Source organism: Equus caballus, chromosome 18 (genome assembly GCF_041296265.1).
Source record: "Equus caballus isolate H_3958 breed thoroughbred chromosome 18, TB-T2T, whole genome shotgun sequence".
NCBI lineage: Eukaryota > Metazoa > Chordata > Mammalia > Perissodactyla > Equidae > Equus > Equus caballus.
The window spans coordinates 49,598,186-49,624,393 of NC_091701.1; the positions used below are offsets into that span (position 1 = coordinate 49,598,186).

The 26,208-nt window shown below is 38.3% G+C and overlaps 1 protein-coding gene across 1 annotated transcript in view; it reads right to left on the reverse strand.

Annotated features, from left to right (window-relative positions):
* LRP2 (LDL receptor related protein 2) overlaps positions 1-26,208 on the reverse strand; it is a 197,623-nt gene that overhangs the window by 83,650 nt on the left and 87,765 nt on the right. Inside the window, exons 20-33 of the mRNA XM_005601570.4 lie at positions 24,698-24,835; positions 24,059-24,340; positions 22,628-22,870; positions 21,363-21,482; positions 21,146-21,262; positions 18,302-18,679; positions 16,874-17,122; positions 15,423-15,634; positions 14,443-14,627; positions 13,194-13,422; positions 12,049-12,226; positions 9,826-9,954; positions 4,327-4,493; positions 3,209-3,352 (exon numbers count right to left, since the gene is read on the reverse strand). Of these exons, the coding sequence (XP_005601627.2) occupies positions 3,209-3,352; positions 4,327-4,493; positions 9,826-9,954; positions 12,049-12,226; positions 13,194-13,422; positions 14,443-14,627; positions 15,423-15,634; positions 16,874-17,122; positions 18,302-18,679; positions 21,146-21,262; positions 21,363-21,482; positions 22,628-22,870; positions 24,059-24,340; positions 24,698-24,835 (2,771 nt within the window). The remainder of the gene's footprint in view (positions 1-3,208; positions 3,353-4,326; positions 4,494-9,825; positions 9,955-12,048; positions 12,227-13,193; positions 13,423-14,442; positions 14,628-15,422; positions 15,635-16,873; positions 17,123-18,301; positions 18,680-21,145; positions 21,263-21,362; positions 21,483-22,627; positions 22,871-24,058; positions 24,341-24,697; positions 24,836-26,208) is intronic.

The following is a 26,208-nucleotide window of genomic DNA, read 5'->3' on the forward strand; positions in this document are numbered from 1 at the left end:
AATACATGTAAAGCCTTCTGCACAATTGTGTTCAATAGATGTTTCCTTTTTCTTATTGATCCATTTATTGGGCACTTAGTATGTAGCAGGCATTATACTAAGCTTTATTGGATTTAATCCTCACAATAATTCTGTGAAATAGATACCATTATTATGCCCATATTACAGATAATGAAAAAGAGGTCTAGAGAGGTTTAGTGGCTTTCCCAATGTTATCCATTTTTAATTATTATTGCCATAATTGTTATAACCACAATGTTAACAGAAACCCTGAAACATCAAAGAGAAATATGGAATATTGGACTAGAAGCAGTTTCTCATAGGAACAAAGCTATTTTAACATGACCTTGAGACAATCAGAGGAGAAACTAGTAAAGAATTAGAAAATGCCTGTTGGTTTGAACAAAGGTTTTTCTATAAAGTTGCTTTTCAAAACAAATAGATTATTGTGTATCTGTGTTTATGTTTCCAACTCTGCCCCTCTCTCTGTCTCTATATGTGTTTTCTCTCTCTCTCTCTCACTTACACAGATAGACATACACAATACACACACACATACCCCACACCCTTCTTTTCTCCCTTACTCTCCTCTCTAAACTTTTCTCTCTCCTATCTGATATCTTTCTCTCCTACTCAGACTGGGATAATTTTTCTCTTTTCAATTTGCCTCTTTCTGCTGCAATTTCTCCCCTTTTCCTAGGCCTAAGGAACTCTTTGGTTCAAAGGAAAGTTCCTTTTCTTGTTTTTTAGAATATATCAGATTCTCTCTCACATAGCCATTCTGTGGGCTTCACTTTTCAGTTATAAAGTTGCTTTCAGTGAATGGGCACACAGCTACCCCTAGTGGAAAACCATTTCTTCAATGATCCTCTTTTATTTTCAAGTTGGAATTAAATGTGAGTTACTCTTATGCTGGAAGGGAGATTGCACAGGTAAACAGTAAGTGAACACTATTCCTGTGTTCTTAAGCAATCTAACATTCACCGGGAAGGGTCACAATTGGTGTCACCAAAGGAGAAAACCAATAAAAAACACTAAAAGGGCATTTTATCTTTGGATGATTATTCTCACAGGTCCTTTATGGATATTCTAACTATATTGATGATTTGAGGGAAACAGGACTCTGTATTAACAGGATACCTCAGTGTCAAGAAGCGCTTTCACTTACTGAGCTATTAACCCCATTTTACAGATATGGGAGCAGAGGCTCAGAGAAGTCAAATAATTTGTCCAAGTTCAAACACCCTGGAGTAGAGGAAATACAGTGCTGTCCCCAGTCGCAAAATACATTTTCAGATCTTAGGGTCTTTATTCAAGCGTTTTTCTCTGTCTGAGATGCCTTTTCCCTATTTCTTCATTTGGCAGAAATAAATATTGGTCATCCCTCAAGACGCAGCTCACAAATCCCTGCATATAAGAAGCCAGCCATTCTCCCTCCCGCCATTTTACCTCTGCCCCCAATCCCAAGGCACTTTATAGTCACTGCTTGTGTCACACTTATTATACTGGAGCAAAGATATTTATGTTTCTAGCTCTCAGATGTGTGAGCTTCTTAAAAGCATAAAAAATGGATATTTTTATGAATAATATTCTTCTTTAAATATCCAGGAGTAACCGTGAGACTGATTCATAGAAAGCATTTACTAGCGTTTGTTGAATGAATGAATAAATGAGCAAACAAGCCAGACTCAAAGCCAGGTCTTTGGACTCCAAAGCAAATTATCTTTCCTTTGTACCTCACTACATTGGGGCGCAATGACAAACGTTAGGTTTATGTGATTAAAGTGGCCTGACCAACACACACATATGCACACGCACACACTCAGTTACTCTTCAAGTGAAGTCTTTCCATTGTACTTGACACTGATGGAGGAGCATGTTTTCTGCTTTTGGAAAACTATCGGTCTAAAGGGAAGACCCCCATCTACAAAGCGAGAGACCAAGAGACGGAGCAGGAGCATCTAACGGTCATGTGGAATTAGGACAGCTCAGTTAGCGGGTGTGCATACTGGCAACATGCCTCTCATGAATGTTACCACTCCTGCCTGCCCTTGGGGATGTTGTGAGGACTGAAGGAGATGATGTTTGTGGAAGACCTTTGTAAACTGTAAAGCACCGTTCTGATGTTGGAATAAGCACCCCTCCTGTCGAATCTGCTCTAAATTTGCCACGTGACTGCTGTGTGCCTTTCTCATCTTCAGCATCTATCTTTCTGAATGCCCCAAAGAGAACCAACTTACTAGCTGCATGCCTCACCCTGAGCAGTGGATTGTCACTCTACAATCCCTCTCACAAGACCCTCCTTTTGCTTTAGGAATTTTCACTTTCCAAATTATTATCAATTAATAACCCCTTACATGTTTCAACCTTGTTGCAGAGTGGAGCAAACCAATACCAGTCAAGTTACTTCTGATTTACTTCATGTGATTTCATACCTGCACCCCATCTCAAATTTCTTCCGGGAATTAGAGTCAAAAGAACACTTATCACAAAGAGGAGATTATCAAAGGAATTAGACGCAAGTTTGTACTTTCTATTTCACTGTTAGAAAAACTACATTGGAGGGGTCAGCCCCGTGGCCGAGTGGTTAAATTCGCGCACTCCGCTTTGGCGGCCCAGGGTTTCGCTGGTTCAGATCCTGGCGTGGACATGGCACTGCTCATCAGGCCATGCGGAGGCGGCGTCCCACATGCCACAGCTAGAGGGACCCATAACTGAAATATACAACTACGTACTGGGGGGACAAACAGAAATAAAAAAAGGAAAAGAAAAACTGCATTGGAGCCATAGAAATATTTCCATCTTAGAACAGACGTAACCTATAAATTAGGTTTAGAACTGAAATAGCATTGAAGATTTGATGAGGAAAGATAGTGAAAATTCCCACTATAATCTTCCCTTTAAGCTGAATTTCTTACATAATTTTTTATTTGTGTTTTTATATCTTTTTATAAATTACCTATAATTATTTTATATGCATATGTTAGTATTGATAGTTAGAAGGAAACAAAATAGGGCAATAGAAAGTTCCAATAGTTTATAAGTTGGTTTTCTTCCTTAGCTTTAGAGATTTTGATACTTCTAATAAGTCTTCCTTTTGGCTTCCTGCTTAAAAATAATTTCAAAATCCATGAGAGCATTTCCTGAGAATAGATTTCGCATGAATCAGAAACCAGTGCTTGTGTAAATAGTATTATAGAATCATTACCTCAATTGATTGAGTTCCAGGATTGGTATAATATAAGTTTCTTGATATCCAGTCTAAAGCCAGGCTCATAGAAGACCCCAGCCTGGATAGAGGAACGAAGATTGTCCTGTTGGTACCATCTGTTTTCACTCTGTGAATTTCACCCTGGAAAGAAACACAAGGACAGGTGAGCTGTTTCAAGGCTTCTGTGTGAAAACACTTTCTTCACTGCAGCTACTGCCAGTTGCTGTGTTTCTTTAACACTCTTCACCTTTGGAGAAAAGGCAAAGGTTTGGCGCCATTGGGTGGGCTCATTGCGTATAATGGTAATGCCAGCAGCACTTTGAAAACACTGATAAGTGTGTCACAGGAGGACACAAGGATTTCCATTCAGGTTACCTCTGATATTGGCTACAGAGATTTCTTTCTTAACTACCACAGGGCAAAGAGTCATAAAATAACCTAAGTCACAGGTGTGAATCAAGAGGCCAGGAGTATATTTTACATAGACGTGGCAAGCAGTAAACACACAGACCTCTCCTCTCTTCCTCATTTGCATTCTCTTTGCCCCTTCCCCATCCTCACAGGTTTCTTCCCTAAAGGGTGAAGAAAGGGGCCCAATGCGAAGGCAGTTGGTGGAGTGTTCTTTTTATTCTGGAGGCAAAGATTCTGAATGAAGGCCCCAGTAGCCACATCAAATGCTTTCCTAAAAATTCCTTAGGGAACTACTGATTTTTGTCTTGAGTTATGATCATTTTTATGTTAGTCTAATATCTTCTACTAGTTTAAAACTCCTTAAGATCAAGCCTTGTTATTGTTTCTTCATGGCGTATATTCTGCAGTTGAAAGTAGCTAGTTCAGTGTAGGGCAAACAGCAAGCACTTAATAAATACTTGCTGAATGAATACCCAATAGCTTAAATGTGCTTATTATTCTAAAGCTTAAGAGTTTTCTGATCTTTGTTCCAGGCCAACCTCCCATTTATATCCCCCACTGAATCAAAAAACGTGATGGTAAATTAATTTCTGGACGATTTCTCTTTTATCCACCCAGCAAAAGTTTACCTATAAAAAGACAGCAGCATAGATAGGCTCTTGGAGAACAAGTCATATACTTTCAATGTTATTCAAAAAACTTACTGGATTCTCGACCCAATAGATGAATTGCTCTGAGTCATCAAATTCAACATCATAACCATTCATTATCCCTGCTATGGGAATCATAGCATCATTGCTCTTCACCTCAGGATTAAGGGAGATTCCAAAAATTATACTGTGTCTTACAACTATTAAGAAAGGTTCATCATCTGTGAAAATAGCAGAATATCAGTCAAAATCATATCCCACTATTCCCAGACATGGAAAGTAATGGAAGGCAGTGGATTATTACCATCTTATGGGATAAAATGCCACTGCAGCATTGCAGCAACAATATTTCAAACAATCCAGGGCCTTCTATGGGGTTTCAAGGAGTTGCTGGGTCATCAGACCTCCAACTCCACACACAATGATTCTGGGCTTTCCTAGGGCAGATTAGTATTTACCTTACTCTTCCTTAATTCCTTACTTACACCGATAAACCATCCATGTGCTAAGAGTCACAGTCAAGAAGTTCTTCCATTTCTACATGCAGACAAACCTCACTAACACTGAATAACTCACGGGGAGGAAAGTTGGATTTTGCAAAAGATATGAAAGAAAAATTATAGATTATTCTTGGTGAATGGCAGTTTTAAGTATGTTAAGAAAATAAAACAGCATTTCAAGGTATTGCCTAGTGTTTATTAGAGACTATAATATCTAAATAAATCCAATTTATAATCCCACCAATTGTTTTTTGACTAACGTCTGTCTTCCATACAAGATTCCAATTCCCAGAAGACAACGATTGTGTCTGATTTACTATTATGTCCCTGGAGTCTGGCATATAATAGTTGCCTAATAAATATTTGCTAACTAAATGAATGACCACATAAACGAATAAACAAATGGAAATATGTAAATAGTGTCTTCTAAATCTCACAAAGGTATCTGTACAATGTGACTTAAACATCCTCATAATATCTTGTTCAAACTATTAGTTCATTTAATAAGAGGTCCTTTTTCAAAGATAATCTTTACGCTAGCTTTTGTCCCCTTAACAAAAAAATCTAAAATAATGAAATTCAAAAGTGGGGATTTATTTTATAATTCCTCTCTGAGAAAAGGAAAACTTCCGAATGTGAGTTTTCTGTTATTAAGACACACATATGTAACATCTTAAGACAGAATATAAAACGATAAATCATTGCATAATTTTCACGAGCTTTCCATCACCAGCAGGATTATTTTGACACATTTTTCTTTACTTATTTTCACATCTCATTAGCTTTTCTTTATACCTGACATTTCTATTACTGAGAAATAACTCAGCATTTATTTACCTAGTACAAATTTGAAGTAAATTTTGCAACAATTAATGGTTTATATTTTACAAAATTCTACAATATATAGAATTTAGTCTTTCACAACAAGCCTGCAAAATTACTTTCAACTGAGGCCAACGAGATTTGCAGGGATTCCGTGACTTATGTGCCACACAGGATGCACCAGGCAAATATCACTTCACCTCATTTATCTCCTTGAAGTCTCATAACCCAGTTTGTTAGATACTTATCCCCCCTCCCCGCCCCACCAACTTTCAAATGAGGAAAGAAAAAATTAAGCAATTTGACCAAGATCACACAGCCAGGCCTCTTGGACACCAAAACCTATATTCTTTTTTTTTTTTTCTTTTTTTTATAAAGTTTTGTTGTTGTTGTTGTTGTTGTTGTTGTTTTTTAAGATTTTATTTTTTCCTTTTTCTCCCCAAAGCCCCCGGTACATAGTTGTATATTCTTAGTTGTGGGTTCTTCTAGTTGTGGTATGTGGGACGCTGCCTCAGCGTGGTCTGATGAGCAGTGCCATGTCCGCGCCCAGGATTCGAACCAACGAAACACTGGGCCGCCTGCAGCGCAGTGCGAGAACTTAACCACTCGGCCACGGGGCCAGCCCCGCAAAACCTATATTCTTAATCACTACTCTGCAACAAGTGTAGGCTGGGTACTACTGACTGAATATCAACCTACCACCCAATTCATTTGCTTTAACTGCACTAATAAAAACTGAAAACTATATTACGAGTTTCAGATGTACCTTGAAATTATATTGATATTTAATTATTTATTGATTATATGTTATAAATGCTCATTGGTTCCATAAAAACAAGAAATATTTCCTAGTTTCACAAGGGAAATTTTAAATTTTACTTACTCAAAACCTGATACTGCTCATTTTAATAGGTAATTTTCCTTTTGCTTAATTGGAGGAATTCTCAATCAAAGAACTGTTCAGGGCCTAAAAATCTCTGCATTTCTCATCTATCAAACAAGAGCCTTGGGGCCGGCCCCGTGGCCGAGTGGTTAAGTTTGCGCACTCCGCTTCAGTGGCCCAGGGTTTTGCCGGTTCCGATCCTGGGCGTGGACGTGGCAACGCTCATCAGGCCATGCTGAGGCGGCAGCCCACATGCCATAACTAGAAGGACCCACAACTAAAAATACACAACTATGTACCAGGGGGCTTTGGGGAGAAAAAGGAAAAATAAAATCTTAAAAACAACATGAGCTGATTCCTCCAAGGAGCTCTTCTCCTAAGCACTACTCAGCTCTACTCCTTCTCCAGCCATTACTCCTTCCTGGAGTTGTGTCACAGACCCTTTATCTGATCACCACCGGCATATCTGAGAGGGCTGACCACCAACGAATATTCGCGGGCAATGGACCAGAGGGTGGGGCATCATTTAATGCTGCACTGGCAGAAAAATGAGAGAGCCGAGGTGAAGGATGATGCGAGAAAAGCACTAGAAAGCACTAATAGGAGGGTGCATGAAAAGTTCTCTGTGAGAAACAAAAGAAGAAAAGTGATTTTATGACACTATAGACCTATAAATGAGCAAATGAGTGAAAAACACAGGCCTAGAGGAGCAAAAAAGGATATGGGAGGGCTTGTCATTCACTCAGCATTTACTGAGTGCCACTATGTGCCACAGGTAATAAGCATACATCAGTGAAGCCAGTGGAGCCTTTATCCAGTGGAACTTAGAGTCTAGAGGGCAAGACAAAATATCTGGGCCCTTAGGATTCCCGATGATAACAGCCGTAAAGGAGTAGGCACAGAAGCACCTGGGGTTGGATGGAAAGGAGTGCAGGAGGAGGTGGTAATTAAGCTGTCCTAAGTCAGTATGTCTCAGTCTTTTGAAATGAAAGATCATTACTTCATTTTTATTTTTCATGTCATGATCCCATTAAGATTAGTGTTAGCTGAGCAGAGCAGGGAAGAGATGACAGTCAGAAATTGGAAACACATCATAATTCAAGGGCGACATTTATGACTCCCAAACCTAGGTCCTCCTTAAGTTAGAACTTGAACAAACTGATCATCACTGCAAACTTGCTGAGAGTATGGGCAACGAGTGTTTTCTTCTTATATTTTTGTTTTTGAGGAAGATTAGCACTGAGCTAACTGCTGCCAATCCTCCTCTTTTTGCTGAGGAAGACTGGCACTGAGCTAACATCTGTGCCCATCTTCCTCTACTTTATATGTGGGATGCCTACCACAGCATGGCTTGCCAAGCAGTGCCATGTCCACATCCGGGATCCGAACCAGTGAACCCCAGGCCGCGGAGGCAGAACGTGCACACTTAACCTCTGTGCCACCGGGCTGGGGCCTGTTTTCTTCTTATTTTGCAGATAACCACTGAAGCAATTGCCTTGTGTCCCTCAGACTGAGTCCAAAACCTATTTTGGATTTGAGGTTTCTTATTTTAGGGGGTGCTGGGAAGATGGTTTGGTTTGAGTTTAGTTTGTTTATCTATTTGTTTTTGGCATGGTTGGGAACATATTTTCTAAAGGAAAAAAAATCCTACTTCATACAGAGAAAGCTCCCACTTTAAAATTTTATAATATAAAATTAGGAAAAATAGAAATATCCCATAATTCCCCTACTCAGCTGTAACCACTCTTGGCACTCGTGTGTGTTATCTTCCAGAATTTTTTAATGCATGGTTTTACATGGCTGATATTAGACTGTATCAGCTTTTTCACTTAACCTTGTCACATACATGCTTCCAAAGTTATTCCAGACACTTAGTAAACACTATTTTAAAGGCTACTGAACATGTAAATCAAGTAAAAAGTTTTCATCTATAAATGTTCACAAGTCTTCTAAGCTTCTTGTTGAAAAAAAATGTGCAACTATTTTTTAGTTCATATATATTGGCACTCAGTTACTCAACTGATGCTCAGAAACCAGTTGGGAAATACTGTAAAAGTACCACCTCAGGAAAGTCAGCCCATGGAAAAATCACTATTGGAATTATTTGTGACACATCAAAAGGCACTATTTAGAATTAACTCTTATCAATCACCACCAGATAGTAATATTGATTACACCAATCCCCAATGCACAGTCCAACAGTCTTTGTGTGGTGAAAGAATGCTTTGTATCCAAAATGTCTATAGCCCAGTTTAATCTTCTGCTGAAAGACTCTGAGGACACACTAAATTAAACAATGTCAACAAGGATTAGGTCCGTAATAAGTCTCTGAAGAAAAATGGTAAATGCCAATCCTTTTGTAAACATTACCAAATAATTAAAATCTTTCATCATGAAAGTATCATTGCAAAATATTACATGCTGAAGGAATTCAATTTTCAGTAAACCTTTATCTACATAATCTGTAAACACCGTAAATTTCCTGGATTGAGCATATATTTTCCATTTGAAAACTAAATTTCCTTCTAAATCAAGACTCTACTTTCTCTTACTTTAGGAATTATTTTATCATTAAACATTTAATTTTAACTTGTCTACAGCAATTTTTATCAGTATCAGAATACATTTACTCCACTGAGAAATGAAAGAAACTTGGGAGTTTAGAATAATTCATTAGATTTTTAAGCACAGGCGAGTGATTTTTTGGGTTTATTATACACCAAGTACATACTCCAGAAGAAATCTCTTTTTGGACTGACTACATCTTTTCCTCCCTTTCTTACTCCCTAATGTACTTAGTGTAACCCTCCATATACTCTTCAATCAACCCAGTAAAATATCTAGGATGAGATGAAGATTAAATTGCTCAAATTATCACTTATAATATTTCACACAGAGAAAACTTTCATTTTGAAAGTATCAGAACACTAAAGGTACTGAAATTGGAGTCAGAAGACCTAAGCTAGAACACTCATGGACTATTGGTTATGAGAATAAAACTTAGATAAGGAACCTGTTAAATGAAGCCATATACTAAGGTCAAGAATTTTTACTCCTTATGTGCAAAATTTGGAACATCCTATTATCATAGCTTGTCTAACTATAACGAGGTAAGAGAAAATGTGAGGTTAAAGATTATTGAATCACATGCATACATAATGTTAACTCCATATACAGAAAATATGTAACTGAAGTGCTCAATTAAATCAGCCCATAGAGCATGCACTCCACAGACACCTGCTGAATCAGAAAGAACACAGCACACAGTCAGCAAGTGCTTTAGAGCTTACATTGCTTCTCACAAACTATGGCAAGCTCCATAGGGCACACTTAAGGGGCACACTGTACCTCTCACGCATGTCGCAGAATCCTGAGAGAGACTCCATCCTGAAGGACAAACACAGGAGTAGAAGTGCGGCCCCTCTGAGGAAAGCAGACATAGATGGCTGCAGGGGGCAAAGGTACATGAATTTTCACCTGTAATAGAAAGAGAAGAAAACATTTGTGAATGGACAACCTCCCACATGAAACTGCACAGGAGGAAAGTATAAGGAAAATGTGGAATATTATTCAGCCATAACAAAGAAGGAATTCTTGCCATTTGCAACATGGGTGGACCTTGAGGGCATTATGCTAAGTGAAATAAGTCAGACAGAGAATGACAAACACAATATGATCTCACTTATGGGTGGAATTTTTTAAAAAATGAAGTCATAGAGAGAACAGATTGCTGGCTGCCAGAGGTGGAGGCTGGGGGTTAGGCGAAATGGATAAAAGTGGTCAAAAGGCTTGTACTTCCAATTACAAGAAACGTAATTTGTGGGGATGTAATGTACAGCATAGTGACATTAGTTAACAGCAACTGTATTATATATCCGAAAGTTGCTAAGAGAATAGATCTTAAAATTTCTCAACACAAAAAAACGAAAAGAAATTTGTAACTGTCTGTGGTAATTGGATGTTCACTAAACTTATTGTGGTAACCATTTCACAATATATACATATATCAAATCATTATGTTGTACATCTAAAACTAATACAATGTTATATGTCAATTACATCTCAATTTAAATAAATAAATAAATTTTTAGATGTGTAGTCATGCTGTTATTGTCCTCCCAGAGGCCCCTGGTATTTGGAAAGACAGTACGTAAAGTTACCTCTGTTGGTTTGGGGTTTTCCCTAAACTCCTTTACCCTTCTCTAGCATCATGCTTTCAACATAAAATTCATAAGAGGCATAAGGGGGAGGAGTGACTTGCCCAAGGTCACAGATTAATCCAGTCTATAACCGGATTATGAACAAACAGTCACTGAGTAATCTAGAGCTTAGTAATGGAAATACGATGCTAAATAAGATGTGTCTCCTTGCCTGACCTAAAAGAGATCTTTTTACATTAAATGAAACCAAGGTGTGTGTCCCCTATGTGACCTTGACATTTACCCACTGGTGTCCAAGTTTTGGATAGATGATAATCTTTCATTTTGCTGTTAATGACACCTTTGTGTGTCTCTGCTCCTTGAAAAAAGGGATCCTGTGTGTATACCAAGCTCACAGGACGTTCTACGGATCTGATACGTGCTTATTACATATACCTTGCTCGATTCATTAATCCTCTCATTCACTCAAAAAATATTAAGCCTTCACAATATACCAAATATCATTCTAAGCACTTGGAATACTGTATACACGAGGCAGATATTCTAACAAAAGGAGACAAAACTAAACTCATAAATTGTGTGATTTCACAATGTGATGGTAAAAAGCAAAAGAATTATGAGGGGGGAAGCTATTTTAAATGGAGTAGTCAAGGGCCACCCAGAAGCATTTGAGCAGAATTCAAAATGACATAAAGGAGCAACTCATGCAGACGTCTGGAGGAAGGATGTTCCAGGCAGAGGGAAGAGCTAGTGCAAAAGCTCAGAGGTGAGACATAGCCAGGTGTGCTTCTGGACCATAATGAAGGCCAATGTGGAAAGAGTAAGTGGGAGAACAGACCAGGGAGATAGCAGGGGCAGATTCTGAGGTGTGATGAGAAACCATTGCAGGGTTCTGAGAAGAGAAGATTAAGTGACTTATTTCCCCCTCCCACCAGAAAGAACACTACCAAGGCCAAATTTTTAAACCATCTAGCCACCCACACCATATATTCCAAGATGACTTGGAGTGGCCACAGCAGAGCACCTATAGGGCAATGGTGCTGTAATAAATGAGTCCTAAAAATAAGCTGCTTTAAACCTCAGAGTGGTAGTGGTAAAAGGATCTAAGGGACTACCCGGTCTATGCTATATTTGTCAGCTGAGGAAACTGAGACTCAGAGAAAAGTCACAGAGGCAGTAGCCAATTGCGGAATAAAATGACACACTTTAGGTCTGCTGTTGTTACATACGAGGTTTGAGTTTTCCATGGTAAATAAAAGAAATGGAAATGTTAAGACTGGGAATGGTTAGTAAAGAGGTAAGGAACATTTATTGCCCAAACAAACTGGTCCACAACAGTGTACATTTAGCATTCCCAGAATAAGTGTTTTCGAAGCTATTCCCAGGTAGGATGACTCTCTGTGTCACTTACTATGTGGTTGTTTCACTGGATGAACAGCAACAATCCCAAGGGGCTGGTAAACATTGTACATTATGACTGACTGGTTCCATCCATGCCACTTGTTGGCTTGAATAACCTGATGAGTAGCGCGGTCAGTCCAGTACACAGAATCTTCAAAGACAGTCAGGGCATAGGGGTGCCGCAGAATCTGTGAAGCAGGAGAGAACAATGAGACCTCGCCCAGAAATAAAAGCCAAGGTGACCAAAGTAGAAAAGGATATCTGCCCAAGGACATGGTTTCCTTTAGCATCTAATTATCTAATAAAGACTTAGGGAAGTCATTGTTCAAGAGGCATACAGAAAATATACTACTTGACCTGTACCCCACTCTACCACTCAGAATACTTTCACATACATGAATCATTTAGTCTTCATTTTTCCTCTGGAAAATTACACTGAGCATCCATTTTACAAATGAAGGGAAAACTGAAGCACAGAAAGTAAGGTGACTTATCTGGATCACCTATCTAGTTACAGGTTCCTCATCCCCTACTCCCAAACCCTAGCCCTCAGCCCATTATCACCACTCCTTATCCAGTGCTATTTCCGCCATCTTATTCTGCCACTCACTGATCCACATAAATCAATACAGCTTAGATGTCTATTTCCTGAAGGTAGGCAGGGCCTCCCAGAGTCTCTTCAAGCCACACAACCTTACACAACAGTAACAGCTCTTTGGTAAAAATACATATTTTCTATATTTTCCCATTTCACTTGTGAAAATAAACTCACCAGAATTTCCTGCATAAAAATACAAAATATATAACAGGCTATGATTTAATTGAGAAACGTAAATGTAACTAAATTTTCAATTTTTGCTTAACCTACTTTTTAAAGGTAGAGAAGCAAGAGATTAGCACATACAGATCAACTAAATCATACAAGCTATTAATCCTTCCTGGATGTGGCACAATCTGACCACAAACTAGAATAAAAATATTTATATTCTCTTAGTAATAAAAGATGGATTGGCCCTCACTCCTGTTAATATTTCCTGGATTGGCCTTATAATGTCTATCACACAAAAATTAATTTCTTAGTTTTCTTGTTACTCTATCTGCTTTCTACTAACTACTATCGTGCTTTTAGTTTAGTTTTCCTCACTACCAACTTACCAAATCACTGGCGATCACCTGCCTCCGATGCTGTCCATCATAATCACAAAAGTCTATGTAATCAAGATAGGCATCCATGAAGTAGAGCAGTCTGTTGGGGTAGTCAATTGTTAAGCCATTGGGCCAGAAAATCTTGTCCTGGACAATGACAGTGCGCAGACTGCCATCCATGCTGGCTCGCTCAATGCGAGGGTGATGTCCCCAGTCAGACCAGAACATCAGATGTTCACTGTGAAAAGAAACTAGTTAGAAATTGGAGGGGACATATTTCAATGTGGAAAATAACTGTCATTTTAAGTAATAGAACATCATGTTTATGCTCTGCTTAAGTAAATCATCTCCATTTCAGAATATATACACAGAGCTGATTAGTTCCTCTGTGTGTCACAAAATCAAACTGTAATCATAATGCAAACACAAGCCATCTGGGTGTTTTTATAATGTGCATAAAACATGTAGTACATTATGACATGGAAATGTCTCAACACAAATTCACATTTCTGTATGATCCACAAGAGCTGATCTAGAAAAAATCCATCTGCCCTTGTTTGTCTGCCCTATCATATTTAAGATAAGAGAGTCAATTTATTCATCATCAGAGATTCATCAAAAATTTCTCTGATGTTTAATACCCTACCACGTCTAGGAAGTCTGCATTGCATTGAACATAATTTCCCTAACTCACCATCCTGCAGGAAAGAATCTGTTAGAGAATCTAAATAAATTCAAGGAAAGAAGCCCTCAAAGCTTTCTAAGCACATAGGAGAATTTCTCTTTCTTCCTTTGAAGATCAGCAGGCAAAAGTTTTCTTCCTCACATGACGTAAAAGGGAGCTTTACTAAACAACACGAAATGAAGCAGGAAAATCTGGCTTTTTTGATGTATAACCATGAGGTATTCAAAGTTATAGCAAACTAGCCCATCTATGGAATATTACTCTATGTATTCATTAGAAGCTTAACTATATAATTCCAAAACAATCACTTCAATAATTGTATTGCCAAGCTAATAAATCCATGTGGTCTTAAAATAAAGTAAAAAATCAATTGCTTTTGTGTACTTTATGAAGAAGACTATTCAGAGAAAGGAAGGATAGCAACAACCGGTTGGATTCTTACCACTTTTAGAGAGATGTTTAAACAAGAGATCATTTCAAACTTTGTCACATGTGTATCAGCCACATAATGTTACCGTTATTTTTCCCTCATTATAACCGTGTCAAGGCAACATTAAAAAAAAAAGGTCATACCTAATTCTGGGATCTAATGCTAGTCCCCTTGGATTGGTTACGTTTTCACTAATCAGCACAGTCCTGTGGCTCCCATCCAGTTTACAGACCTCAATTGTTTCCAGAGCATAGTTTGTCCAGTAAAGATGGCGACCCACCCAATCTACCACAATGCTTTCAGTCATGGTGACACCACTGTCAAGAACCTAAGGACAAAAGTGAATAAGGAGTGAATTCTAAAGGGAATAGATGAAGGCAAACATGGAAATTATATGAAAATTTAGAATAAAGCATCTAACTTGTCCTATTATTGCTTGTGAGGATTAGAAAATGTTGTCTTCCCATGTGACTAACCACCAAATCAACAGTAGCGTTTTCCAGGAAAAATATGCAAGATTTTATATAATTGAATACTCTAGGATAACTCTACAATTGGGTTAGTGTGTAGTTTCATTTTGGTTTCAAAGTTTTGCAATTAAGCAAAAGCTTTACCCATTTGTTAAGCTGGCAACCCTATGAAAATTTATAATGTTCACATGCCAAAATTACTATCTTTATTGGTCAAGCAGCAACAATTACAAAATAAAGTTCTAAAGGGCAGAGGAAACATAACCATCGAGAGTCAAGAAACTGACTCTGGGAGATAGACTGAGAAACATAACTAAGTTAAAGCTAAGAAAAGCAACTCCTTAACTCCCCTGCACTTTTCCCTGCTCTCATCCACTAGAAAAAAAAAATGAAAAAGGGACCTCAGAGATTTTGTGAAGTCTCTGCATCATGTGACCAGGAATTCAGAATCATGGATCTGCCTTCAGAGGCCACATTTTTATCTGAAACACTCAGATTAGGAGTTATGAATATCCAGGCTTCTTCGGTGTGACGTGGCCAAGAGGGGAATATGAAACCACTGAGGACAGGGCCTTCTCTCACTGGTGAGGAATAGCAAATAGGCCCAAGACAGGGGAACAAGTCAAGCCAAAGGTCAGGAGAAATGTACTTACTACTTTTTTGTCTGTTCCATTTTGAAATGCACTCCAGATTTTACCCTGAGTTCCATCTGACCAGAAGACACGACCACTGACAGAATCAAAATCAATAGCTACAATATGAGAACCATCCTGGATAAGTGAATAGATATTGTGGACCTGGGAGGTGATATTGTCAGCAACAATTTGGTTCCGACTTGCCACAAGTAACAGCAGACTTTCGGATGCTGTCCAAGACGAAAATGCAAAAATGTCAATGATTTTGGGAGAAAACACAATTAAAGAGTCTCCTAAATATTTGATGTAATACTTTTGGTAATAGAATGAAGATGTAATTCCAAACTATAGTAATGGCAAAAACAAACAAAAATCTCTATAAGAACAATTTTAATCATTTCTTTGTTTATCATAACAGTTATCTGATTTTCATCAGTCTTTAAATTAAGCTTTGTCCAAAATATCTTTCCTCCTTGAATTATACTTCAGTGTTTGTCTAAATATTAATCTGGAGTGAACCATACTTGCATTCTTCCTGTTACTAGAGTTACTTTTATACCTTTGTTTATCTTCCTTCCTAGATTGTAGGTGTCTTTATAGCAGAAATCATGTCTTAAATATTTTTCTTTTCCCCCAGGCATCCAGCTGTGGCAGAGACTTCTAATTGTCCCCCAGGATCTCCTCTCCTCTTCTTCCTTTTTAATAATAAGCCATGCCAAGTTTTAACTTGGCACACAGCCATCCAGCTAGAGACATTTCTCTGCCTCCATTTCTGCCTGGAGTAACCATACGACTAAGTTCCAACCAACAGGCCGTGCGTAGAAATGACGTATCAAATTCCAGGTCCCATCCTTAAAAAGAAGCTTGCCTTCCACTTTCCCTTTCCCTTTCTTACTTTCTGAGGGAGGGCAAAGACTGGAGCAATAGCATTGGATCCCTACATGGAAGCTACACAATGAGGATAACAGATCAGCTTTACCCCCCGAATTATCTACCATCCAGACTCTTACTTGAAAAAACAGAAACTGTCTATTTTGTTTTAGCCTCCTTTATTTGGTCACTTTTAAAGCAGCTAAATCAATATCCTAATACACAGTAAAGTCACTTTCACATAGTAGAAACTGGATTAATATCAGTTGAATTGAATTCATTAAACATTATATAATGATTCTCAAATACAATATAGAAATTCTTTTTAAAATAATATAAAAACCATTTTGATATTATTTTAAATAATTTAAAAAATCATCTACCACCTGTATTTTTTAACCTCTATATTTATGTATATTAACTCATTTAATCCTCACAAGAAACTGAGATTTAAGGAGGTTACATAACCTATCCATGATTTGAGTCCATTTGACTCTTAACCAACATTGTCAAATGCCTACATGTGACATCTGATCTTAACCTCTAGGGTGTTCTGTTAAATTAGCTGGAGTTAGTTCACTTTCAAGTTCAGTCATTACCTGTAACTTTGCAGGTTCTCCCATCAGTGTCTAACATATATTCTTTATCACACCAGCACCGGAAAGAACCTCTCATATTGTAACAGTGCTGGCTACAATAGCCTGGAATCTCGCATTCATCTATGTCTTCACAGGTCTTAGAATCATTGGCAAGCAGGAATCCCAATGGACACAGGCATTGAGCCCCAAAGGGCCCTTGAATACACTGGTGTGTACAGCCAGCATTGGAATCTGAGCAGCTCTCCTGGTCTAGAATAAAGAAAGAGAATCATGGAAAAGTAAGGAATCTTTGCTTTTTTGGTTCACTCCATTGTGATATTTGTCAAACAGTCTCAGGCCACCTTGCACATAATTAATACCCAGGTAAGAGCTAAGAGCAACATCCACTTGGATGAGCTCTACAAGCTGTTCAGTGTCTGCTCTGATTTGCCTGAGGATCTCCTATCCTTCATATCCACAGGACTTGGACCACTTTTTTCACTGCATTCCTCTATTATAACTCCATTTAGTGAGATGAGAGAAACTTGGGGAAGTATTGTTGACATCAAGAAACATGACTGTCATTGATAAAACATACAAAAAGACCTAAATTACTTCGCACTTGCTTCCTGTCATTCTTCTACCTACACAGAAACAGAATATATGACTTTAACATTTAAGAGCAAGGGCTGGAAGGTCTATGAAAGTGAATAAATGGAAAGGGAAAGGCAATTGGAACATGAGACGGCATTGATCCACTAGAACGCCATCCTTCCTTACGTCAGGGACAAAACGGCAATGCCAGCTCATACGCCTGAGGATGTCTATTTCTACATTTGCTCTAAATTATTTACGAGAGTCATGATACAAAACATGCACTAGAAGGGGAAGTAAGTCAAAATGATTAGGACATTTTTGGCACAAACATAACACATATAAAATCGTAAGGATCTAAAATACTTTGCAATCATACCTGGCTGGGGTTCATCTGAGAGTGAGCATTGATTAAAAAGGAAAGAAAGAAAGGACAGTAATTAGGATTACATGCCAATCACAAGATTTTAATCACAGCACACACAAATCCCCGGACTTCATTTGTTTTGTGGCAAGTTCTGATTGAAATTAGAAAATATTAAAGTTAGAAAAACTTATGAGCACATTACCAACAGAACCAAATTTAATTTGACAATCTAACAGCCTCAAATTTTCTAAACAATGACATAAAAAGAAGTAAAAACACAGAACCAAGTGCAAAGGATTTAATGAGAAATATTATCCAGTGATGATTTATTTGAATTCCAGGATGATTATTCCTACACAGATTTGAATTCAGAGAGGAATTGAAATCCCTTCCTCAAAAGCTACATGGTGACTGTGACAATGGTGAGGCATAGCAGGCCACTGCTCAGAATGAATTTATGGCCAATAAACTGTGATCAGGAAACTTACTGCAAAGTGGGGACTCATCTGTCCCATTGGGGCAGTCAGAGATGCCATTACACACCGCACTCAGATTCACACAGACGCTATGTCCAGGGCACTGCCATTGCCCAACGGGACAGTGAAAGGCCTGAGTAGGGCAGTCCTTCTCATCACTCATATCCCTGCAGTCATTGTCCCCATCACAGAGCCACTCCTTGTAGACGCAGTTCCCATTGTCACAGAGGAAATGAGATGGAGGACAGGTTCTGGGGGAACAGCCCTGGTGCTCATCAGATCCAGAGATGCAGTCTCGGTGCCCATCACACTCCCAGCTCCCCGGGATGCAGGTACCGTCTGCTTGGCACTGAAATTCATCTGGGTGGCACATACCAGAAGGCCTGGTTGCTAAAAGAAAAGCATGGGGAAAATGGGCTTGCGAATGCAATTCATAATCTCTTTTATATAATTCCTCGGTTCAGAGGAAATGATTTTGGATCAATGGTAGATTTATAATAATGACTAGGACAAATACAATATTAAAATATAAAATGCAATAAGGTCTTCTCTATGTGGTACATAGAAATTTCAATATTTGTCTGATTTGTGGATATGACAACAAAGAAAACAGTACGCAAGACTCCTAAATAGAAGATAAGTTCCTGAGTCAAAAGAAAATTGTTTCCTGCATTTCTAATGTTCATTCTATTACAGATTAAATAATAAAATCTGTCTGTCTTTTTATTAAGAATCACCAGTGCAGGGCTGGCTCAGTGGCATAGTGGTTAAGTTCTCATGCTCTGCTTCAGTGGCCCGGGGTTTGCAGGTTCGGACCCCAGGCGCAGACCTAGCACCGGTCATCAAGCCACACTGTGGCGACATCCCACATAAAATAGAGGAAGACTGGCACAGAGGTTAGCTCAGGGCCAATCTTCCTCAAACAAAAAGAGAAAGACTGGCAACAGACGTTAGCTCAGGGCCAATCTTCCTCACACACACACACACACACACACACACACACACACACACACACACAAAAGAATCACCATAGCATTTCAACACAGCTTAAACAGCTTTGGTTACTTTGAATTAACGTGATTAACATCATCTGTTTGGATGTTACAATTTTCCCTCAAATGAATATACCCAATGAAACTCGCACACATTAAATAAACAAAAGTGAAAATAAATCTTTAAATCATTGCAAACTTTCCACTACTCATTGAGCAATACTTGAGAAATACATAAGAATCCTTCCCTATTTCACAGGGGTAAACCCAAACTGCCGCCCAGAAACCTCATCAGGCAACAGCAAGTTAGTGGCCATTGGCAGTGTAACTCCAGATCATCGCAGCAGCATTCCATGTTTTCAATGTGAAACAGGAAAATCAGTGATTAAGAATTTCTGAGTGCGGGGCCGGCTCCGTGGCCGAGTGGTTAAGTTCCATGGCCGAGTGATTAAGTTCACGCACTCCGCTGCAGCGGCCCAGGGTTCGGATCCTGGGCACGGACGTGGCACCGCTTGTCAGGCCACATTGAGGTGGCGTCCCACATCCCACAACTAGAAGGACCTGCAACTAAGATATACAACTGTGTACAGGGGCAGTTTGGGGAGATAAAGAAGAAAAAAAAAAAAAAAAGATTGGCAACAGTTGTTAGCCCAGGTGCCAATCTTTGAAAAAGAGGAAAAAAAAGAATTTCTGAGTGCTGTATAAACCTATAAAGTATGTAAGCATTTTATTTAACTTTTCTTTTTATGCATAGATTTAAACACTTCTGATTGGGGAGCAAAATTGATAGAAACCTACTTTTTATGATTCAAATATCATTATTCAAACAAATGACCACCTCTTGACATTTTTTACAAGTCTAAAATCTATTTAACACAAAAAGTGGGCAAGAATAAATCATACCCATTATAGACCTCCAGCCTGTGGAGATTATGGGTTCATCAGATTTATATCCTCCTTGAATCCTCAAGCTAGAAGGAATTTCTTTGCTCTGAACCTCCAAGAATTTTATCTGTATCATTTTTAAGGTCCTTGTAACTGTCTACCTTGCTTTAATTGTCTCCTACCTTCTCTAATTCTCTTACCAGACTCTAAGCACAAAAACCATGTATAGCATCTTAGCAGACGTTCAATAAATAATAACTAAAAAAATGAATTCATTAGTATCAATATCAAACACCATTCCATACCATAGCTATATTATGATTTGACCTCCCTACTTAGATTTTAAAGAAACCAGGGGCCGGCCCGGTGGCACAGTGGTTAGGTGCACACGCTCTGCTTCAGCGACCCGGGGTTCGCCAGTTCGGTGGATCCTGGGTGAGGACATGGCACCACTTGTCAAGCCATGCTGTGGCAGGCATCCCACATATAAAGTAGATGAAGGTGGACACTGAGATTAGCCAGGGCCAGTCTTCCTCAGCAAAAAAGAGGAGGTTTGGCAGTGGATACTGGCTTAGAGCTAATCTTCCTCAAAATAAACACATAAATAAAATTAAAAAGTAAAGAAACCATTAAAGTATCTTTATTATGGTAAGCCTCAAAAATGTGAAACCCACTAATTTGAAATGTCCCAGGAAAAACTAGTAGGGAGAACAAAAATATCTAAGAAATATTTAATCTACCTAAGAGACTATTTGAAAGTGCCCATGTATCCAATCACTTATTTCACATATTATAAATCATTATGTAGTAATAGCTGGTCAACTTTATTGCATGTTCCATACTGCATTCTTTTGAGAATACTTTGTAATTTAGGCTGTCTTCCTTCCAGTTTGAGTTAGAGAAAATTTGTGGTAATATCAATCCTAGTAAAAATGAAATGATTCCTTTACCTGAAACACGCTGGGTATATGGTACTTACAACAGTCTGTCTCATCAGAGTGATCAGTGCAGTCAAAAACACCATCACAGTGATACACGTTGCTAATACACCGATTCTCACTGGCACATTTGAACTGAGAAGCAGTACAATTAATAACTAAGAATGAAAGAGAAAAACATTAGAAGTTAGCTCAAGGAGAAAATGACTAAAACCGAGATTTTTCTAAATATGAATAAAAATAAAGCAATCCACTTACAACAAGCCTGCTCATCAGATCCATCAACACAGTCACTGTCCCCATCACAGACGAAAGATAGGTCAATACATCGATGCCCAGGGCAACGAAACTGGGTAGGTAGGCATGTCTCTGGAAGTTCTAATGTCACCCAAAAACAAAACCAAATAACAGTTTATTTCTTGTTCAACGTGTACCAGAGTTAAACTGAAAAATGCTAAGGAAATACGTAAGTTATCTCAGTTGTGCACGTGTTCAAAATTCCTTCAAATCAGCCACATTGCCAAAGTCAGCCAAGCAAGAGCACTCAAAGCTAGGACAGTTTTGGGAAACGGGAATAAAAAGATTACAGGGCAGAGTCAGAAACTGTAATACACCTTGAAAAATACACCACACTTAGAAAGTGAGCCTCACGGGCTTGGACAGGACTACACCACATAAATTCTATTAAGTCCATGACTCTACGCCAGAGCGAAGCAATGGAGCCCAACTAGGCAGCATGGTTGGCACGAGCCACATGCCTGGTAGCAGCAGTGTAGACAGAGATCATGATAACTGGATTTAATCCAAAGTCTAAGCAGAACAATTCTAAAATCCAGGGTCCTACCTTGCTCAAGAGATACAGCTTTAGAGCCAGATGTGTTGGCTGCCCCATCCACAACATGAAGTTATATTAAATACGGACTCATAGAATGTGAAAGCTTGAAGGAATCTTAAAGCTCATCTAATTCCAGAAGAAAAGTGACTTGCCTAGTCATGCAACTGAGATTAGAACTTAGTTCAGGGAACTTTCCTCCACCTTAAACTATTATTGCAGACATGAAAACAAACAACCTACAGGAAATCAGAACTGGCAAGATGAAAAGCAGGTGGGTAAGATTAACGGAAATTTAAGTGTTCTGTGCCTCTTTATTCTATTGCCTTTGTGCCTGTATAATAGGAAAAGAAAAACCAATAGCCATATGTCTAGATGTGTTTATATGATTTAGAAAAAAAAACAAATTTGTTTTAAATATCTGCATAGTTAGTTAAAGCATCTTTTTAAGTTTCTATCTGGATGTTAGACATCAGAGACAGTCTCTGTTTTGCTTCGACAAAACTCATTATTTAGGAGGACTCTAAGTTCCCCTGTCTTTGCTCTTATAGCATATCGATATAGGGATTGATAGACAGAATAGAAGTGGCTAAGATACGATGAAAATTGTGTAAGCCTTAGTGAGCAAGCCCTACTGATTGTTCAAATCTATTTAATAGGCTGACTTAGGAGAAATCAGTTCAAAACTTACCACAATCCTTTTCATCAGATCCATCCCCACAATCATTATCTGTGTCGCAGACCCAGTTCCTTGAGATACAGTGGTGGTTATCACAGGTGAAGGAGGATGCAGGGCAGGAAGTGGGGGTTTGGGTGGGGCAGTTCTGCTCATCACTGCCATCCACACAGTCAGCGTGTCTGTCACAGCGCCAGTGTCCAGGGATGCACTCTCCTCCGTGGCCACAGGTGAATGCTGAAGGTGAACAGGTGTTATCTACAACAGAAACAAATTGGTCATGAAGACACTTGTTTTTACAGCCTTTTAAATGAGTTCTTACTTTGTAAAGGCCTGATTCTTCTCCTTTTTCAATGGGAGCATTATACAAAATGGAAATGTGCAAGTCATTACATCATCATCATCATCATTGACTGGTATTTATTTAACAATTATCATAAAACAGGCAGTTTTCTGAGTGTTTTATATATTTCCTTCTCTCTTGCCCCTCCTAAGAATCCTGTTATGTACATACAATTATCTGCATTTTACAGACAAGGAAACCGAGGCTTTGAGAGTTTTAGGAATCTGCCCAAGATTCAAGCTCTCGTTGGTGTGATTCTAAGGCCCATCCTTTACTTCTAAGCTGTACTTCCTCCAATCACAATTTCAAACTCAGTTTACAGAAATCCTGAAAATACGTCATTTGAAAAATGCAAGTTGATAAAATATTCAGGCAAAAATCTGCACTTTTAGAAACAGAAAGATAATATTCAAAAGGAAGAAAATTTTAGAAATTTCAAAAAAAATGTACAAGTGGGCATTTCTATTTTCAAATCTATCACTCTTCTTTCTCTTCAAAAAGACAGGTTATTATTACTATTAATCTCATTTTAATAGAGATTTCTGAGATTTCAACTGTCCTCTATCTTTTTTTTTTAATGGAATACTTTTTTCTTCTGCAGTAGAATTGATTAAGCTCCAAACTTTACAGACTGGACTACCATCAAAAGAAAAATGTAAAGGTTAAAACCACCATTTCACCCCTAGTTCATTTCACACCAAAGAGGGAAAAAGGAATTTAGTCCACGAGATTTTGAAAAGGTGTTATTGCAAATATCTATTCTGTGATACTATTCTCTCAGATACTAAAGACTATATCCAGTTTATTTTGATTTGACTTTTTCGGGGACTTGACAAGATGTAATGACTGCATTGGTCCAAACAGACAATGTCAGAAAGAAATTTTATTGAAGATAGTCCAAATCAACACTAGAAATCCTTTGTAACATTATCTATGAATGGTATTTATTGTCTAGCTTTCTAACAGCCTTTGGAGTACGCAAACATCTGAAATTTTAAAAGATATTTTTTCCCATCGAGATAACCCAAGATTTTTTTTTTTAAAGCCCACCTCTCCCTGTTCTAGTCATCCCAGGAAGTATCTCCAGTGTATAAGCTACTTACTAGATGTGCCACATAGATGCTCATCACTGTTATCATGGCAGTCATCAACTCCATCACAGCGGTAGTAAGTAGGTACACATCTGCCATTGTTACAGGTAAAAGAAAAAGAGCCACAGTGCTCTATGGGTGGTTCATGGGAGGGGTCTTCCACACATGTCAAGTGATTAGAAGTCAGAGTCATTCCATAGGGGCAACCACAGACCCGCTGGAGATTTGGCACTGGGAAGCAGAAGTGGCTGCAGTCGCCATTCGGATGGGTGGGTCGATTACAGTAGTTAGAACCTGAAAAAGCAACGCCCTGAAATGGTGAGCTACGCATATTTCCATTAGGTTGATCACAGGTTTGGTTTGTGAAGAAAAATAAATGGAAAGGACATATTTCAGACCCAATACTAAAAGATAGCTTCCTCTTGGAAACCAACATGCCAAATATAACATTCGATTTAAATACAGAGAAGTGCTACAATGTGTTTTTCCCAACAACAGTTTTAGAGTTAGCAGAATTTAAGTCTTACACTATTAAACTATCTGAGTGACAGGAATATAAAATTTTCAGGAGCAATATATACTTTAAGGAGAAAAGGAGCCACCATATTAAATAAATACCTCCACGTAAAAGAACTTGGCAATCTCACTCACCAGTCTGGGTGTTAGCATCATATGATTTCACTTGCATTATCTTACTGATGCCACTTCGAATAACTGTCCTGTCTCCACCATCCGTTTTCCTGACTCGAACAATAGCACCCAATCTCCAGTCAGTAAAAAATAAGTAATCTATGAAGAAACACAGGTGATTAGTATTTTTCTCACAGCTCGCTTTTAAATCACTTGGGAAAATGCAATAGATTCGTAATGCTTCTTGCAAATGTGAGAAGCTTCTTCCATCAATATCTGTAATAGGTTTCTGCAATCATTTTCCATGACTTGTTACTCTCTAGAAATGACTCTTTAGAAGCCTATATATTTAATAATACTTGGTTCAGGCAAGCGTGTATGGAGTACTGTGATGGCATTTAATAGCAATTAGGTTTAGACTTTAGTGGTAAAAATAAAAATTTTAAAAATCTCAGGATTCTTCTGTAGAGCATTAGATGGTGTCTCATAAGACTGTGTTCTTATCCCAGCTAAAGCACTAACCTGCTGAAGTGCTCTTAGGCAAACACTTAACTGTGTGGGGGCTCATTTTTATAGTAAAATTAAGGAAATACACTAAATTACCTTTAAGTTCCCTTCCAGGTCAAACATTCCATATATGATCTCTTAATGAGAACCTTAAAAAAATTTTTATACTCAACTTTAATAAGAAGCTGTTGAGAAGGAAAAGTACAGATCCAGTCCAGAAAGGAACTTTCAGTATATGTTTGAGGATCAGGAAAACTATCCTCAGAAGTGTGCCTACACCTACAACCACAGCAATGTTCCATGAAGCTCAAAATAGTAAGATAGTTAAACAGTAAGATAGTTAGAATGAAAGATAGTTAGAATGTAAGAATCTAGACATTAAAAATTTAATCATGGTCCCTTTATACTAGCTACTGGAGCAGGAATGAAGACATATACAGAGTTTTCAAAAGAAAGAATTGAATCAAAGTAGATTATCTCTTTAACAACAGCTTAACTAACTAAAAATTCCAACTAACCAGAAAATGCCTAAGATGTCACACATTTTATCATTGGGCCAGTTTTCCTTATCTATGGTCTAATCAATGACTAATCAGTCACTCACTGAATCTTATCTAGACTGACTGGCAATCTCAGTCTCACCACTCACGAAGATATCTTACTAACCTTAAATAGATAAGGAGTTTAATAAACCTTTTAGTCCTGGGTGGTATGCAGACAGCCAAGCAGATGTAGCCTTTCATTAAGAAGATACATAATTTCCACGGTGTTGTGCAATAAAACAACTTTCCATAAGAAATTCATCATGAAGGGCAGTGTTGGAAGAAACAATTATTATTATTTTTGGAAGGTTGTGTTGCTCTCATGGGTGTGCGCTCAAATTTTTTTCATACTGATGAAACCAAAGATACTGAAACTGCATTTTTACCCAATCCCAAAACAGTCCAGCAAAGAGCAGAGAAAATTTAACATTCTTCTAATGTTCCAATGTGACAGCAAATAGTATGTGTCTGACATCATTAGTG